The sequence below is a fragment of the Pteronotus mesoamericanus genome, unplaced genomic scaffold (genome assembly GCF_021234165.1).
Source record: "Pteronotus mesoamericanus isolate MK-2021 breed Mesoamerican mustached bat unplaced genomic scaffold, CSHL_Meso_final contig_33, whole genome shotgun sequence".
Taxonomy (NCBI): domain Eukaryota; kingdom Metazoa; phylum Chordata; class Mammalia; order Chiroptera; family Mormoopidae; genus Pteronotus; species Pteronotus mesoamericanus.
Genome location: NW_026555135.1, coordinates 3,158,003 through 3,173,694, shown reverse-complemented (window position 1 = coordinate 3,173,694; position 15,692 = coordinate 3,158,003). Strand labels below are relative to the sequence as shown.

General features: G+C 51.5%; 1 protein-coding gene across 1 annotated transcript in view; it reads left to right on the top strand.

The window, feature by feature from the left end:
• The window catches only part of MAP6 (microtubule associated protein 6), a 74,749-nt gene extending 62,694 nt beyond the window's left edge, over positions 1-12,055 (top strand). The window contains exon 4 of the mRNA XM_054576286.1: positions 10,961-12,055. Within this exon, the coding sequence (XP_054432261.1) occupies positions 10,961-11,954 (994 nt within the window). The 3' untranslated portion in view covers positions 11,955-12,055. The remainder of the gene's footprint in view (positions 1-10,960) is intronic.
• Positions 12,056-15,692: the final 3,637 nt, after the last annotated feature.

Here is a 15,692-nt window from a genome sequence, read left to right as displayed (position 1 = left end):
CTAAAAACATAATATTCCAACAATTCATATTCATTGATTGTTTACAAAGTATTTCTCTCTGTGCCGTTCCACTGACCCTTCTTAACGTTGTGGAGCAGGTGCTCGCCCAGGTAACAGACAGGAAAGGAAGGTCAGAGAGGAGGGGCACCTGCCAGCTGGGTGGGCTCAGAGCGACAAGGGAGACGGAGCTCGGGTCCTCGGCCCCACAGCCTTACTGTTTTTCCCTTCCCTGAGGGAGGCTGAGGCTGGTGTGCAGGGAGTTAGGCTGCAGACAAGCTGGACTCAACTAAACTATTACGCTGCACAGTGCCATAGTCTGGTCAGGCTGTAGGGGCCCTCCAGAACTGTAACCTGGGTTCTCTTTCAATCTTGGGACCCAGGTGCAAACCAGGGGAAATAGAATTTGATCAGGCATTCGCACACAACTGGCTCAAACGTCCTGAGTGAACTGACCACTTGCCTCAGCCAAATATACAGGTTTTCTCCCTTAGATACTAAATTGACTGGGTGGCTAAAATGCATGGTTATTGAATACAAAATGATCCAACAAATTTTCATGTATAAGAAGTATACTTGATACTGGAGATACCAAGATAAAACTGGTGTCCATTACCTAAGGCATTGGATCAGAGAGCTTCGTTTTGTGCATTTTATTACAAACAGTGGAACTGAGCTTAACTCCCTGTCCCTTGTCCTCATGCAAGTGGCCCTCCATCATTTGTGAACTTGGCGTTGTATTTTAACTGTCTCAACCCAGACGTCTTTTCTGGGGCCAAGGGAACTTCGGATGCTGAGAGATAAATATCTGCCACTGCTACGGGTTTAAGCTGCCAGAAGGATCTTTAGAACATGCAAATCTGACCATATCACACCCTGCTTTCAACCATCCATGGGCTCCAGGAGGCCCGCAGGAGCTCCTTGCCCCCTCAGTGCACCATGCTGCTTCTCACCTCCATGCCTTTACCCGCGCCGCCCCACCTGCTCAGATTGCCCTCTGCTTCTCCACCCGGCTAACTCATCCTTCAAGACTCCGCTCAGGGGACAGCTCCAGGAAGCCTTTCCCGCACCTCCCAGGCTGGGTAAGATGCCTCCTGCGTGTGTCTTCATCATGGAACTTACCACATGAACTGTGTCATCCACTCATATGTGTGTGCGCGCACATGTGTGTGTGTCCCCTACTAGACTGTGCTCACCCCAGGTAAGGACCAGATCCTTCTGTGCATATTTGCAGCCCCAGCTTCTGGCCCAATGTCTACCGCAGAGTATGTCTTCTAAAGTGTTTGTTGAATGAATGAGCGATCGAATGGATGACAACATTCACCATCTGCCTCCATATTCACTATGGTGCTTCTGTAAGACTTGATTTATTTTGCTTGGTACCTGGCTCTGCTCATGTGAAAGGGGTGGTTTCAAGAGAGGTCACGGCAATAGCAAAGCACAGAGCACACATTCAACAGCTGGTTTTATAGTGCCCAGCCTACTTCTGTACTTTATGTAGCCACTTTTGCTAAACAGTTCTGACTTCAAAAAGCCATAAACTCTTGGTCAGAGGATGATCTTAAGAGGCTGGCTGATCCCACCCCCCGCCCAGCAGCACTCCGAACTCTACATGACAGAGAGGAGGCCCGCCAGGGGCATGTCTTAGGAAGGAGGGCTGAGGATTAGAGCCAACAGGCCTGGTTCTAAATCCAAGCTCTCCTATTTACCAGCTGTGTGACCTTGGCTGAGTCTTAATTTCTTTGAGCCTCAAAGAGATAATAATAATACATGTATCCATCACCATCTAAATCTATTTGGTTCTCAAATTCAGAAGTATGAATTTAATCAGCAAGGGATGCAGTGTCATCCACCTGTGTTTGGTTCCATAGTCTGGGATAACAGGTGGATTCCTGTTCCTAATTCACTGGTCTGTTAAGATGGCACAGTGAGGATGCATGTGGAAGTCTTCTGGAGACTATAAAGTGGAATGCCCTTGACAATAGGTCATTTAAGACGAATTTGCTGACCACGACTTCCCAGTTACTTACCACCCTTGGGCCCGATGATGTGGTAGCTGGAGCTACATCTGAAAAATCCACTCTTTTTGCCACACAACAGCGCAAGAGAAAATCCACCGAGTGTGGCTCTTTCTGCCTTGTCTCCTTCCCCTGCCCTTCCCCAGGCCCCTCATCTCTGAGCACAGCCTATAAATCACGCCCCAGTACAGATTCCATTTCTGCAATTACATGTTCATTTTCATTGATCCCCTCTGGACACATGAAGCCAGTTTTGATTAATTGCTCAAGATTCCATCCTTTGCTTTAGGTAAGGTGGGAGGATAGAACAGAAACTGATTTACAAGTTTCCAGGAGCACCTAGCGATTACTGGCTGGTTGACGTAGTGCAGCACTTTACATCTTAAAAAGGGTCATTAGCAGGAGTATCAGACTCTTGGCAGCCCACCAGGACCATCACCTATACCTTTGATTTTGCTGTCTTGGTGTTAAAACAACCAAGGATGCTTCTTTAAATATTTATTATACAACTGGGAATTTATTTAGTTCTTCTTAGCAGATTATACCTAGAAAAGGTATTTAACAGCAAAAAGGACTACAAGAATGACAGCACAAGGCAGAAAACATAACCCTCTAGCTGCCCAGTGCAGCCGTTTCTCTGTACTTCAGGGGAACGTGTCTTTGTGCAGGGAAACTGGACTGGTGGAGAAAAATCTGAACTAGGAGCCTGACCCAGGTCTCTGGTTCCACTTTTGTAAAATGTAGTTTGGCACCACCTAGGAGGAGAGAACAAACATTGACTTGGCCTTTACATGTTTGTTCTCACGATAGGACTAGGGAGCTTGTAGATATCTTCCCTATTTACAGATAAAGAAATCAAGACTCAGTAATTAAACAACAGAGTCACACAACCTGTAAGCGGTGAGCCAGGATTTAAGTCCAGTTTGTATGACCAAAACCTGTGCTTGGCCTAGTACTTGGGATCATCCGTGAGATCCCTATTGTAAAGAAGATCTGCATCCTCCTGAAATAGCAGTCTCTTCCTCCTGTTCTGTCCTTACCCCAAACCTTTGATGACTCTAAGTATTCTTGTCATCTATGAAAACCGAGTCACATGAAGGTCACAGATGTTGAGTTGGATCAGTACAAATACTACCCCCAGCCCCCGCCAGCCCTGGCCCAGAATTAAGCCTGAGGGGACAGCTTTTCCCCTGCTGCGGCCCTGGCTGCTCTCCCGGTGCAGATGCGCCTCATCTGGCGGACTCTTCATGAGGGCCCGGCCTGGAAGGCCGATCGGCAGCCGCGCAGGGAGGCTTACGGGTGTGGGAGTAGAGGGGCACTCTCAAACCAGGGTGCTGCTCCTTTCTGGGACTAGCCTCTTTGCCAGGACCTGCTGAACAGACCCTGGCAAACCTTGGAGGAGGGTCCTTGTGGATCAGGGCAGAGGTAAAAGGGGACTAGGTGTTGGGGGACTGGCCTCAACAACCGCAGGAGATGCCATCGGGAGCTCAGAACTGGGGACCTGCAGAGGTCAATGGCTCCAGCCTCCTGCCCCAGGCAAAGCCCCAGTTCAGACCTCTGCAGACAAATTTGGAATCTCTGCAGCTGAAGTCATGCTCATGAGGGATATTGTTATAGAAAAGAAAGAGCTTGACTGCAAGTCTGTCATCCTCGGTTAGGGTCTTGATGTGGCTGCAAAACTCACTAGGTGACCTTAGGCAACTTACTTGCCCTTTCTGAGCCTCGTTTCCCCCCATAAATTGGGGTGGGGTGACCCCTGTCTGCCTGGCTGACAGGGCTGCTGTGAGAATACAGTGTGCACACTGTATCTAAAGTCCCCTTGGAAAACCATAAAGAAGTTGCATTTTAGGAGGACAAAACAGGTGCTAAGGCAGTTAAAACTAGGAAATCTTTTTCTGTGTGTTGCATAAATGTGATTGTTAGAATTTGGTCTGGTGCAAGTTCTTTCTTCAGCTTCTCCTTTGGGATGGAAGCCTCTCAGTGCGTGCCAGCCCCGTGCCAGAGCTCTCTCCGTCTCTACTCTGTTCCATGGCCTTGCACATAGTAGGCACTTATTAAATATTTGTGGAAGGGAGGGGGGAAAGAAAAGTAGATGAGGGAAAGAGAGGGGAGAATGTGAGGGAAGGAAGGAAAGGCAGCGAAGAAAGATAAAAGCAGACATGGTGTGTGCCCCCAAAGAGACTCCATTTGGCCACTCATCTGATGGTGCTGCTGTGAGGGTGGGGGTTGGGGGTGCGCCGAGGGAATGCAGGAGGAGGACCCAACCCCTGAAGGTGGAGGGTAGCGTCATCTCACTGAGGAAGTGACCCTGGAACTAAAACTTCAGTCACTGAGGAGGGGGTTACTAGGCAGATGGGAGGGCAGTGTTGGCAGCGGCATTGAAGTGCCGGAGAGAAAGCTAAAGCAGCCAGGGGCTATGTCATCAGAGGTACGGACTCCGGACTCCAGGGCAGAGGCGGTGTGTCCTGCTGGGAAACAATGCCTGCAGTATTATTTTGAGTTCTGGGGTCACACTTTCCAAGGGATGGGGAGCCCACCGAGATGTGTTGTGAGGAGAGAAGTCAGGACAGCGAGGGCTGTGAGAACCAAATGTCTGAGCTGTTGTGGGGAATGTGCTGCCCAGAGAAGCCAGGGATCAGGACACATTGCTGCCCCCTTCAGATAGCCTCACATCTCTGAAAGGCTGTTCCTGGGCCAGCAGCAGGGCGTTTTTTAAAGGGGGGCCCCTGGGCACAAACCCAGATCAAGGCAGGTGTGGGAGGGAGTAGAGCTGACAGACATATAGGTTTCTGCCCAGGGTCTAACCACTGGGCACCAGGAGGTGGGCTGCCTCGCCAGTGTGCGCCCCACCCTCAGGCAGTGTGGGTAGTGACAGGTGCCAGCTGGCAGGGAGGTAGCAGCAGAAGCTCAGGAGACCGGATGACCCTCGGGTCTGTCCTTCCAGCCCTGGATGCCTTTGACTTGCTCTGTGAAGTGTGCTTTCATAGAACAGAGGGAGGGCACTTCTCCAGGAGAATGACGTCTTTGTCCCTGAAGAGACCTTGGGGCCTCTCTATTTTAAGAGCCACAGGCCAATGAAGGCTTAGGGCCAGGGCTGACAGTGGTGCTGACGCTCCGGTGGCTTCAGAGTCTGGGGCGTGTGCCTACAAGTCTGTCCGCCCGCTCCACACGGGGCACGCCTCACATTAGGGCCCCGGTCTCATTCACTCTGGACCCAGCACAGACTTTGTTCAGTGAATGGATAAAAGAGAAACAAAAATAAAATAGAATAAAGAGACAAAGCTATACACCGATCATCCATGACTCCTACAAATATCTGCCCGGTGCTACTATGAGCCAGATACTTAGATACTGGTGATGCAAAGATGAAAAACACCTAGCCCACACTAGCAGGAGAGGGCACTTACTGAACGCCACAATAGTTGCTAAAATAGAGGCTACCAGGGAGTCCTGTGGGGAAGTGAAGCGGGAGCGAGAGCTCTTGTTTTGAGAAGGCCTTGCCTCTGGCAGATTCTTTATAAGAAAGATGAGTCTTTTCAAAAACTGTGTCCTTGGCATTCCACCTTGGGTAGCTGCATTTCCCATGACTGCGTTGGGAGCTTTGGTTGTGTCTAGAAAGTGTGTGTTGGAGCAACTCGCGGGGCTCCTGGATCTGAGGGTCCCTGTTCCAGGGGGCCAGCTGAGGTGGGAGTGCAGACGCTTGATTCCTGCACAGCCCGTCCTGGGGTTGTCATGGATGCGGGGAATAAACACGAGTCGTAGCAAACACTTCTCTCTCTGTCAGGAGAGGGGGCGTGACTCTTCCCCCTGGTGGAGAAGGCCCCGAGCCTGGCACACCCATGGTGACATCTGATGGCTATGAGGGAGTAGGGTCAGAATTCAAATTCAGCTCTTCTGGTCTCGAGTCCAGTGGGTACACTTGCCCTTCCAGCAGGCTACCCTTTACATGATAAGAAATTATCTATGTTAAAACACCCAGCATCGAGTCTGGCACGTGGTTATTGCTCAGGAAGTATCCTCAGGACTTGTTCAAGCTTCAGAGGCACAGATTCAAGGACAGAATCCACAGGTCCCTGATTTCTGAACGTGGCCCCACGGCAGGAGCACAGCCCCAGCTCTGGGCTGCTCTGATGTCCCATCAGGAGTCTGGGAGAAAAAGAAAACACATGGTGGATTATGGGATTAGGGTTGTTGTGCAAAGGCAGGAATCAGTGGGAGGAAAGGAATCCCTTTCTGCAGATAGTGTGGGGCGGGGCTTGATAATCCTACCTCCAGGCACTGATAAAGCATGGATCCACGGTCACTGTGCGTGTACTCAGGAGACAGGGCCTGTCTCCATGGAAATGGGAAGCAGGGCAGAAAATCAAGTTCCTAAGACTCAGGGCGTCTCATGTAACCTTGAAACACTGCATTTTACAAACAGGACAGATCCTGGCACAGAAAAAGCTCTCAATGAGTATTTATTTATTTGGGGCCTTCCCCGGGCCAGGTACTGTTTTGGGTATAGAGAATACAATGCTGTGCCAATGTGACCCGGTCCTGTCCTCTGAATGCTGCAGTCTAGTAGAGGAAACATAAATCTGAAAGAGTGAAGTAATTCGCTGTGACAAGGGTATGAAAGAAAGGGCCAGGGACTCCAAGAGCCTGTAGCAGGGGATCTGGTCGCACCCGCAGCAGGTCAGGGGAGGCTTCCCTGGGAAAGGGCTCTGGTGAGATGAGAGATGGAGGATGAGGAAGCATTAATCAGCATTAATCAGGGAGGAGCAGGAGGCTGTTCCAGGAGCAGATAACAGCCTGTGCTAAGGGTGACTGGAAAGAGCAGGGCAGGCAGAGCAACAGAACAAAGTCCTGGGAGGCTGGGGCGCAGGGATACCAGTAGGAGGCTGTAACAGTGGCCTACAGAGATGATGGCACAGCGGGCGAGGGAAAGGCAGGGAGGAAAAGGAGCTGGGACAGATGGTTCTTGACGTGTTGGGTGAAGGTTTTGAGGGAGAGGACGGTCTCCAGGATGACTCTGGGTTTCTGGCCGGGGCCATGGGGTAGATGATGAACCAGGTTTCAGCGACAATAATTTGTGAATCTTTCCATTTGACCTCCTTTATTCCAGGTACTGTGCCAGGCAGTGGGGCTGCCCGCCAGGAGGATGGCCCCTGCCTTCAGGGAGCTCATGATCTAATGGGGGAGACCTGCCATGTCATGGGGGCCCTAGGAGTGGGGGGAGAGACTGTAAACGGTGCTGCTGCAAGGGAGATACGGACAAAACTAATGTGGAGAGACGCATCCAGGAGGGCCTGGTGAGGAGGCGGGATCTGAGCAGAGCCATCGAGGACAGACAGGGAAAAGTGGGTGAAAGAGGCCAATCCAGGTAGCAGACACAAAGAAATAAAAATACTGGGAGGGTATAAAACAGTGTGGGGTGGCCAGGGGACAGTGTGAGGAGGGTGCGCTGCAGGGCTGGCCACCACCTGCCTGCCTTCCTCCCGGGCTGCCGCGTGGGTCCAGTGTGTGAGCGCTTAGTCAACTGTTGCTACAGTTATCACGGTGCTGGATTTATTCTTGTGGTGCACCAAAGCTCTCCACAGATATCAAGGATTATGAGTTCAGATCCCTGCCTAAAAGGAGTATCTGCTCCTCATGACTATAGGTGGGGAAGCTTTACCATGGTTGAGTAATTGCCCAAGACCTTGCAGGCAATAAGCAGCACAGAAGCTGAGAGAAACCCAGCAGGGCGTTTGCTTTAGTTTCCAACAGGGGACGTAGGCTGGGAGGAGAAGGGGTCTGTGTCACATGCTGCCTCAGGAAGATTTGCATCTGGCTTAGGGCACCATGTTTGGTTGCGCAAGTTGGGCCACGTCCCAGGACAACTGGCCTGTGGGCTGCGTGGGGCTGAATGGAGCCCATCTGCACTCAACAAACACGTGCCCGGCTTCCCTCCAGGGGCACGGCTTCGTCTCCTTCACACGGAGGGCGCCGTAAGTGCTGCTCCTGCCAGCCTTGCGGGCGGTGGTGGGGCACTGAGCAGCTGGGAGACTGACAGGACGCTGTGGCACCAAGCGACGGCTGGTGAGCACCAAGGAGAGTTTTATGTGGCACTTGAGGGCAGTTTTAGTCATAGGAAAACCAACCGAGGCCTCTGTGGGTTTAAAAATGAATGCATAATTGATCAAAGTAACATTTAGAAATCTAGTTAATTTTAAAAGTCTCTTTTAAGGGGGATTTTATAACTGAATTTAACTCCCCTGAATAATTTAAATTATAAATAATTTAAAATAAACTAAGCTTAAAAATATGAAATCTGTTAGGTTGTCATAAAAGTTCCATCATTATTTACAAAATTTATAAAATTATATCTTTCAATTTAAAATCACAAGTCTAAATTAATTATTCCATTGCATATTTTATATTAAAATCACAAAGCAAATCTGTTACATATTCTCATATGCCGAATTATTTTAATATTGCAAATACTTTCAAACTAAATCTACACTGATTTTTTTCTAAACATAATATAAAAAAGGTAACATTATAGATTTGATTTATCATTTCTAAGATTAATTCTAAATCCTCCCATGACTAAAGACACTCACTAAAGAAACAAGTTTACTAACCAAAGCAATGTAAGGATATATAGCCAAGCAAATTTGAGGTTAGTTTTCAACTGGCTAAGAGTTTTCATTAAACACGCGGTATGGCAAGAGAGCCAGCGCTGCATTCAGGGAAAGGCATTTGGCAACTCACACTGTGGGGCTGGCCCTCTTTTTAGTATCCATGGCAGCAGGGGATGCTGAGTCCATGTCCTGCCAATGGGACAGGTCTTGCAACCCAAGGCCCTAAACTCAAGTTAAGCTGCAAGCAACTTGTCTCCTGTCTCAGCTTCATCGCCCCTTCAGGATGACCCTATCAGGTCATTCATTACAGGATTCATCTAATCAATTTCCTGCTTGATTCTATTCTGAGTTGGGTTTTCACTTTTCTTCTCTGGCCAGCCACCAAGCATTAGCAATAATTTAATGGCATCCGTGGGTTCTGTATGCTTCTGGTGGCTTTGCGTGGCTCTCTCCAGACACTAAGGTTTTGCTGATGGCAGCCAGCTGTGTCCACCTGGCCAGAGCAGCTGTGCTCTGTGTCGTGCTGAGCCAGGGAGCCGCACTGGCTTCTCTGTCCACTGTGAAGCTTAGAGACATCAAGGGGTCTAGACGGATAGGCTGCCTGTGCTCCCATGTACTCTGTTGAGAGACATCTGTCCTCTCGTAGCTCAAGGTGCTAAATACAGTAAAGAGCTTCTGAATCTGGATGACATGTCAGAATTTAAAAAGTCCAAATATGTATAATTTTACTTCTAAGTAAATAGAAGAATAATTACAGCATTATATAGTAATATCATGGTACAGGTGCTCCAAATACATGATCTCTAATTATCACAAATTTCTGAGTAAATATCATCATGCCCAATGAAAAAGATGACAAACATGAGGCCCAGAGAGATGAAACCATCAAGAGCTTAGATGTATTACTAAGTAGAGGTCTCATGGGACCACGATAATGAGCAGGTAAGATATAGTCCTAAAAGCCAATAGGAACTGTTAAAATGCTGAAGTGGTGTTAAGCTTAAAGACTTGACTGGCCACCAAGTATAAAGTGTAATAATAGCTTCCCTGTACTGAAAACCCACTAAGTGCCAGGTGCTATCGGGGAAAGAAACCAGGCTCCAGGAGGGAGAAGACCCACACTAGGGGTCATTCCAGTCGCCTCACTTTCCACCTCACTTGCCCTGTCGGCCTCAGTTTCTTCCTCTGACAAGTAAGGGCGATACGACCCTCCCTGCAGGCTCCACAGGGTTGCTGAAATGAGCCGTGAAAAGAAGTGATTTGGAAAGTGGAATGTGCTCTAGGTGTGCAAGGGCATGTGACACTGGCTGAGCGGCCACTCCTGAGTGGTGGCTTTCAGCCTGGCTTGCAAGGAGGAAGCATGCGTTCTAAACCAGATGGGCGCGGTCTGAGTGCCTCGGTGTTTGCCCTTGGCGTCAGGGATGTCACCTGCTCTCCACCACGTGGGTGGGCCAAGGGATGGGGCCGTGTCTGCCGTGAGGCAGATGAAGCAGCCTGTGAGGACGCTGATGAGAGGCATCGGCCCGAGGGCCTTGGAGGAAGTGTGGGCAAGGGTCCAGGCAGAGTAGAGGGGGCCAGGAGTGGGGCGGGAGCTCCTGTGGTCCCAGGGCCCCTTCACCACCTGAATGCGGAGTCCCAGCCCCTCATCTAGCAAAGGTGGGGTGATGGCAGTGGCGACAATGGGGCACATTGTCCATAGAGAATGTAAAAGCAATAATAAAAACAGTTAAAAGTTGGTCTGCGTATTATCATCACCATATGCTGGCTGTTCTAAACAATGTCAGTGATAAAAATACTTTTCTGCTTGCAAGGGATGGGGGAAGAGGGACATTCCCAGTGCCCTCTCCCTTGGCATGCCATGGACCCCCCGCCCCTCCCCACAGTCAGCCCTTAACAAAGGGTCGGGGAGAGGAAGGACAAAAGGACAAGGAAAGAGCTCTCTGGCCTGTAGGGTCATCTGAGTAGACAGCTAAGAGGAGCTGCCAGGATGGGCCCAGCTATCCCGGAGGAAGGAGGAGCGGCCTGGGAGGAGTGTGGGTGGACAGGCTGCTGGGTTGCCCAGGGGAGGACTCCGAGTCCCCTTACAGGACCGCCCTTTTCACCTGGGTGCCACCCCCTGTGCCACGTGCAGGTTATAATCAATTGGCAAGCACATTGAATGACTGATTCCTGAGCCTGCCCCTCGCCCCACCCGACATTCTGTACATGGGAACCAGATTCTCCTCCTGGCTCTCCAGCAAGAGCCGCTCTGCCCAGGCTCCACTGGCAATCTGTACTCTGCCCCACCCCTGGCCTGAGCGCTGGCCCTCACAGTGACCACCTCTCTCTCCTCTGCAGGAGCCAGGTCGATCCCACCCGTGATTCACATAAGAATCGAGGGCCTGTAGCCACAGAGCCAGACAAGGATAAAGGTACCGTGGGCCTGGGGCCTGTGAAAGACCAAGGTCCTGTGGTCCAAGAGCCTCCAAAGGATCAAGGCCCTGCCGTTCCAGAGCCTCTGAAGGATCAAGCTCCTGTGGTCCCAGGGCCTCTGAAGGACCAAGGTCCCATGGTCCCCACACCAGTTAAGGATCAAGATCATGCGGTCCCTGGGCCTTTAAAGAATGAAGGTTCTGTGATCTCAGCACCAGTCAAAAACCAAGGTTCCTTGTTCCCGGTGCCTCTAAAGAATCAAAGTCCTGTGGTTCCAGCAAGAGTTAAGGATCAAGGTTCCACGGTGCCAGAGACTACCAAGGATCAAGGTCCTATGGTTCCAGCACCTGTCAAAGATCAAGGTCCTATGGCCCCACAGCATCTGAAGGATCAAAGTGCCACGGTCATAGCACATGTAAAGAATGAAGGTCCTATGCTCTCTGAGCCTGTAAAGAGCCAAGGTTTAGTGGTCTCAGAGCCAGTCAAGGATCAAGGTGGAGTGGTCCCAGAGCTTCTGAAGGATCACGGTTCTGTGGTTGCAGCACCTGCAAAGAATCAAGGTTCTATGATCCCAGAACAAGTCAAGGATCTGGGCCCCGTGGTTCCTGAGCCTCCAAAGAGTCAAGGTCCTATGGTTCCAGCACTGGTCAAGGATCGAGGTCCCATGGTCCCTGAGCCTCCAAAGATTCAAGATCCTGTGGTCCATGAGCCTGTGAAGAATACAGTCCCTATAATCTCGGTGCCTCTGAAAGATCAAGATCCTCTAGTGCCACCACCAGCCAAGGACCAAGGTCCTGTGGTCCCTGAACCTCTGAAGACTCAGGGTCCCAGAGGCCCACAGCTGCCCACTGTCTCACCTCCACCCCCGGTCATGATCCCAACTGTCCCCCATGCAGAATATATTGAGAGTTCTCCTTGACGCTCACTGCTTGACACCAAGGAAGGGGCTGGCAGTGAAAGTGCTCCCTCCCCAGGGCAGCGAAGACTCAACATTTAATCTGCATGAAACACTATTGTGTAGTCTTGCTGGAATCTAATAAAGCTGGTCCCTCTGGCTCAGCAGTGTCTCTCTCTGGCTCCATGTGAGTGTGTGTATGTATGTGTGCACCCTGCACATTTGAAAGTGGGCATGCAGGACTCTGCATCTGCATGCTGGCAAGAGGAGTCTAAGCAATTCCCAGCTCCTTCAAGTTGTCAGCCTGAGATGGGAGTGGGTGGGAGATGCTAGGAGACAGGGGACAGGACATGCCTGTGTTTCTCCTTTACTCACACTCCTACACTTCACTTCTGACACCAGGCATGTAGGAGTTGCCCACACATCAAGCAGTTATCTCACATGAGCTAGATGTCTCACAATTTAACCCAACTATCTACCTGGAGGTGGCATCATCTCCCACAGGGTAGGGGAGTCCCATCAGACTGTCCCCTGCACCTCAGATGCAGACTTCAAGTCCCCGATTGTCCGTTACCTGTACTTCAGACTGGCTATAAATTGGGGTTCCCGCACCCCCTACTTAGTCTTGATAATTTGCTAGAATGGCTCACAGAAGTCAGAAACATGTTTACTGGTTTATCATAAAAGGACAAAGGATACAGATGAACACCCAGGCGAAGGGGTGTAGAGATTCCACGCCCTTTCCAGTCGTGACGCCCTCCCAGTAGCTCCAGTGCCCAGGAGCTCACGGACTCCAATACTTTTGGAGTTTTTATGGAGGCTTCATCATGTAGGCATGATCAGTCATTAACTCATCCTTTTCCCAGAGGACGGAGGGTGGGGCTGAAAGTTCCAAGCTTCGACCATGGCTTCATCTTCTTGGTGACTAGCCCCCACCCTGAGGCCATCCAGGAGCCCACCAAGAGTCCCTTCATTAAAACAAAAGGCACTGACCCAAGAAATTATAAGTGTTTTAGGATCCTGGGGCGGCACTGAGCCTAAAGAAGTGTTGTGTATGGACACCTCCCTCCTTTCAGTTCTCCCCCTGATCCACACGCCTGGTCCCATGACCCACGCCATCTCTGAGATGTGTGACCTCCAGGGACATGTCCAGTAGGCCATTGCCTACCGGGCCTGCACCTTTGAAGAAAGCTGCCTTTGTGTGTGCGTGTGGAGGGGAGTGGTCACTGAAGCTCCATGTTGGGGAGGGCACACGTTGAGCTCGCCCAGGGACAAGGTCAGAATGGAAAGGCAAGGGAGCCCAGCTCAAAGCTCTCGAGACTTAGGAGGTAGGAAAAGAAGTGCACAAAGGAAGCCGAGAAGGGCTGGCCCCAAACTGTAAGGGGAAACCAGGGGCCTGTGGTACCAGCAGTGATTCCATAAGGAGAGGGATGCTCAATGAGAAGAGCTGAGAGCGCAGGTGCGGACGAGGTCGCTCTTGCACAAGGCTGCTTCCACGTGGGAGAGGGCCGACCTGGACCTGGGCTCCGGCCCAGAGCCAGTCACCTCAATTTCCTCATCTGTCCAAGGGTCCTGGTCCTCCTGATCAGAGGAGATCCTGCAGGCAGCCGCCACTCCAGCATCTCGTCCAGCTCTCCACTGCACAGAGAGAAGGGAGGTGATGGCCAAGGTTTCCGGTCCTGGGCTGGGGCGGGGAAAGGCGGGAAATGGACGAGGTTCTCCTCACCCTTCCTGAGGCAGACTGCTCTCAGGGTTCTTCCCACCCCTTCACAGCATCCATCATCTCCATCCCTCCCCACTCCCTTCGCCTGGGAGGCCTGGGGAAACCGCCTGCAACTTCGTGGCTGGCCTAGGGGAGAGCGAGAAGGGGCAAGCAGGGGTGTGGAAGGGGCGGGCGTTGTGGGGGTAGGGGGCGGGCTCCGCAAGGTTGGTCCACACTCCACGTCCAGGGCCAAATCGGGATGGTTCAGTGTCGGAGCCCTGACCCGAGACTCGATCCCGAAGATGCGCAGACTCCGCACAAGAGCCTTCCAACCTGGCCCTTTGCTCAGACTCCTACAGCGGGGATCCCCCCGCACTGGGGGTCCACTGCTCAGCCCGCAGCGTCCGCGCACTCGCACAGGACCAGGTCCGCCGGCACACCCCCTGCCCAGTCTCCGCGCGCTGCGCTTCCCTGGGCCTGGCCTCCGGGCTTCTCTCTGGTGCAGCCTGGCCCCTCTGGGCCTCAGGACACGGGGTTGGCGGAGGGATGGACGTGCTGAGACGCGGATGGGCGACCGAGGCCTAGCAGTTTGCGGACGCGGACCACACCCTCCGCCCACCGTTTCTGGGAGAGACTGGCGCCACCTGGAGGCCAGCCTCGGAGATGCCCGAGGGGCCCCTGATGGCTGATCCCTGAAAAGGCGGCGACAAGACTCCCTTTCTCACAGGGATCCCCCCTTAACTGCTACCCAGAGATGGCATGGCAGATCCGACCAACAGCCCGAGCCTGACCTATCCACCTCCGCCCCTGCCCTGCCACCCTCCACACCAGCAATTTCACCCTGTGGGGAGGGAGCACACAGACCTCCTGCCACCCTCCTGTGCCCCATAGAGGCCTGTAGCCTCAGGCCCCCCTACTGTCATCCGGGCATCCAAGCCTGGCTTCTCTCACCGCCCACCTTCGCCTGGAGGGGGAGCTGTTGCAGGCTGAACTTTGGGTCCGGGATCCTCGGTTCTAGTCCAGTCTGCCCATGTCTGAGCTGCACCTGTAGGATCAAGATGACTTCCCACCTAACTGGGCTATTGTGGGGAGACTGTGGGAAGATAAATACAGATTGTAAACAGGTGATGCACCTTTGTTCTGGCCAGTTCCTCTCTTGCCCATCCTGGGGGGTAGCATGAACAACTGTCCAGTGGACGAGGTGCAATTCCCAGGGCCTCAGGCAGGTGACTTAACCTCTCAGCTTCAGTTATCTCACATGTACAATGGGGATAATCTCTAAGTAGCCAAGTTTTCAGGAGGTTGGGATGATAAATGTATCAAGTAACTGACATGGTGTTTGGCACATAGTAGCAAAACACAAAGGCAGTACCAGCTGCTATTATTAAAACTATTCTGATCGAGAAATGCCTATTCATCCTTCAAGACAGCCCATTTGTCACCTCCTCCTGGAAACCTTCCTTACTTTCCCCATGACAGTCATGGCTTCCATCTCTGGACTCCCACAGCCCATGACCTTCTAGCACAGCCTTTTTACTTTCTCAGCGAGTGAGTGTTTAGTGCCTCATGCTTATGCTGAATAAAACACAGACCCTATTCTCATAGTAATGAGGAAGGGGAATGTGTAAAGAGGTGGATAATTTCATGGCAGTAAGGAGTCAGTAAAATGAGAAAACAGTAGAGAAACTAAAATGCGCAGCAGCTATTTATAGTGGGGTGTCAGGGAGAGCCTCTCAGAGCAGGTGACATTCAAGTTGTGGACCAGCAAAGATTTAGAAGAGCCCGTTGCCAGGCCGAACAGTTACTGCGAAGGCCCTGAGGCAGGGGGAATACATGTGGCATGTCTGGAAACAGAACAATCCAGGAGACTGGAACACAGTGAGCAGCAAGCACGCTTGTCACTGTATCTAAGTCTACATCTGGATGAACCCCTTGAGGTCAGAGATCTTTACTGGGTGCACAGCACAGGACAGATCTGGAGCTCTGACTAATTCCGTTAGAACTCCATTTTGTAGGAATGGGAGTAAGCCAGCTGGCCTTTCTGCAGCCCCATTCACGTA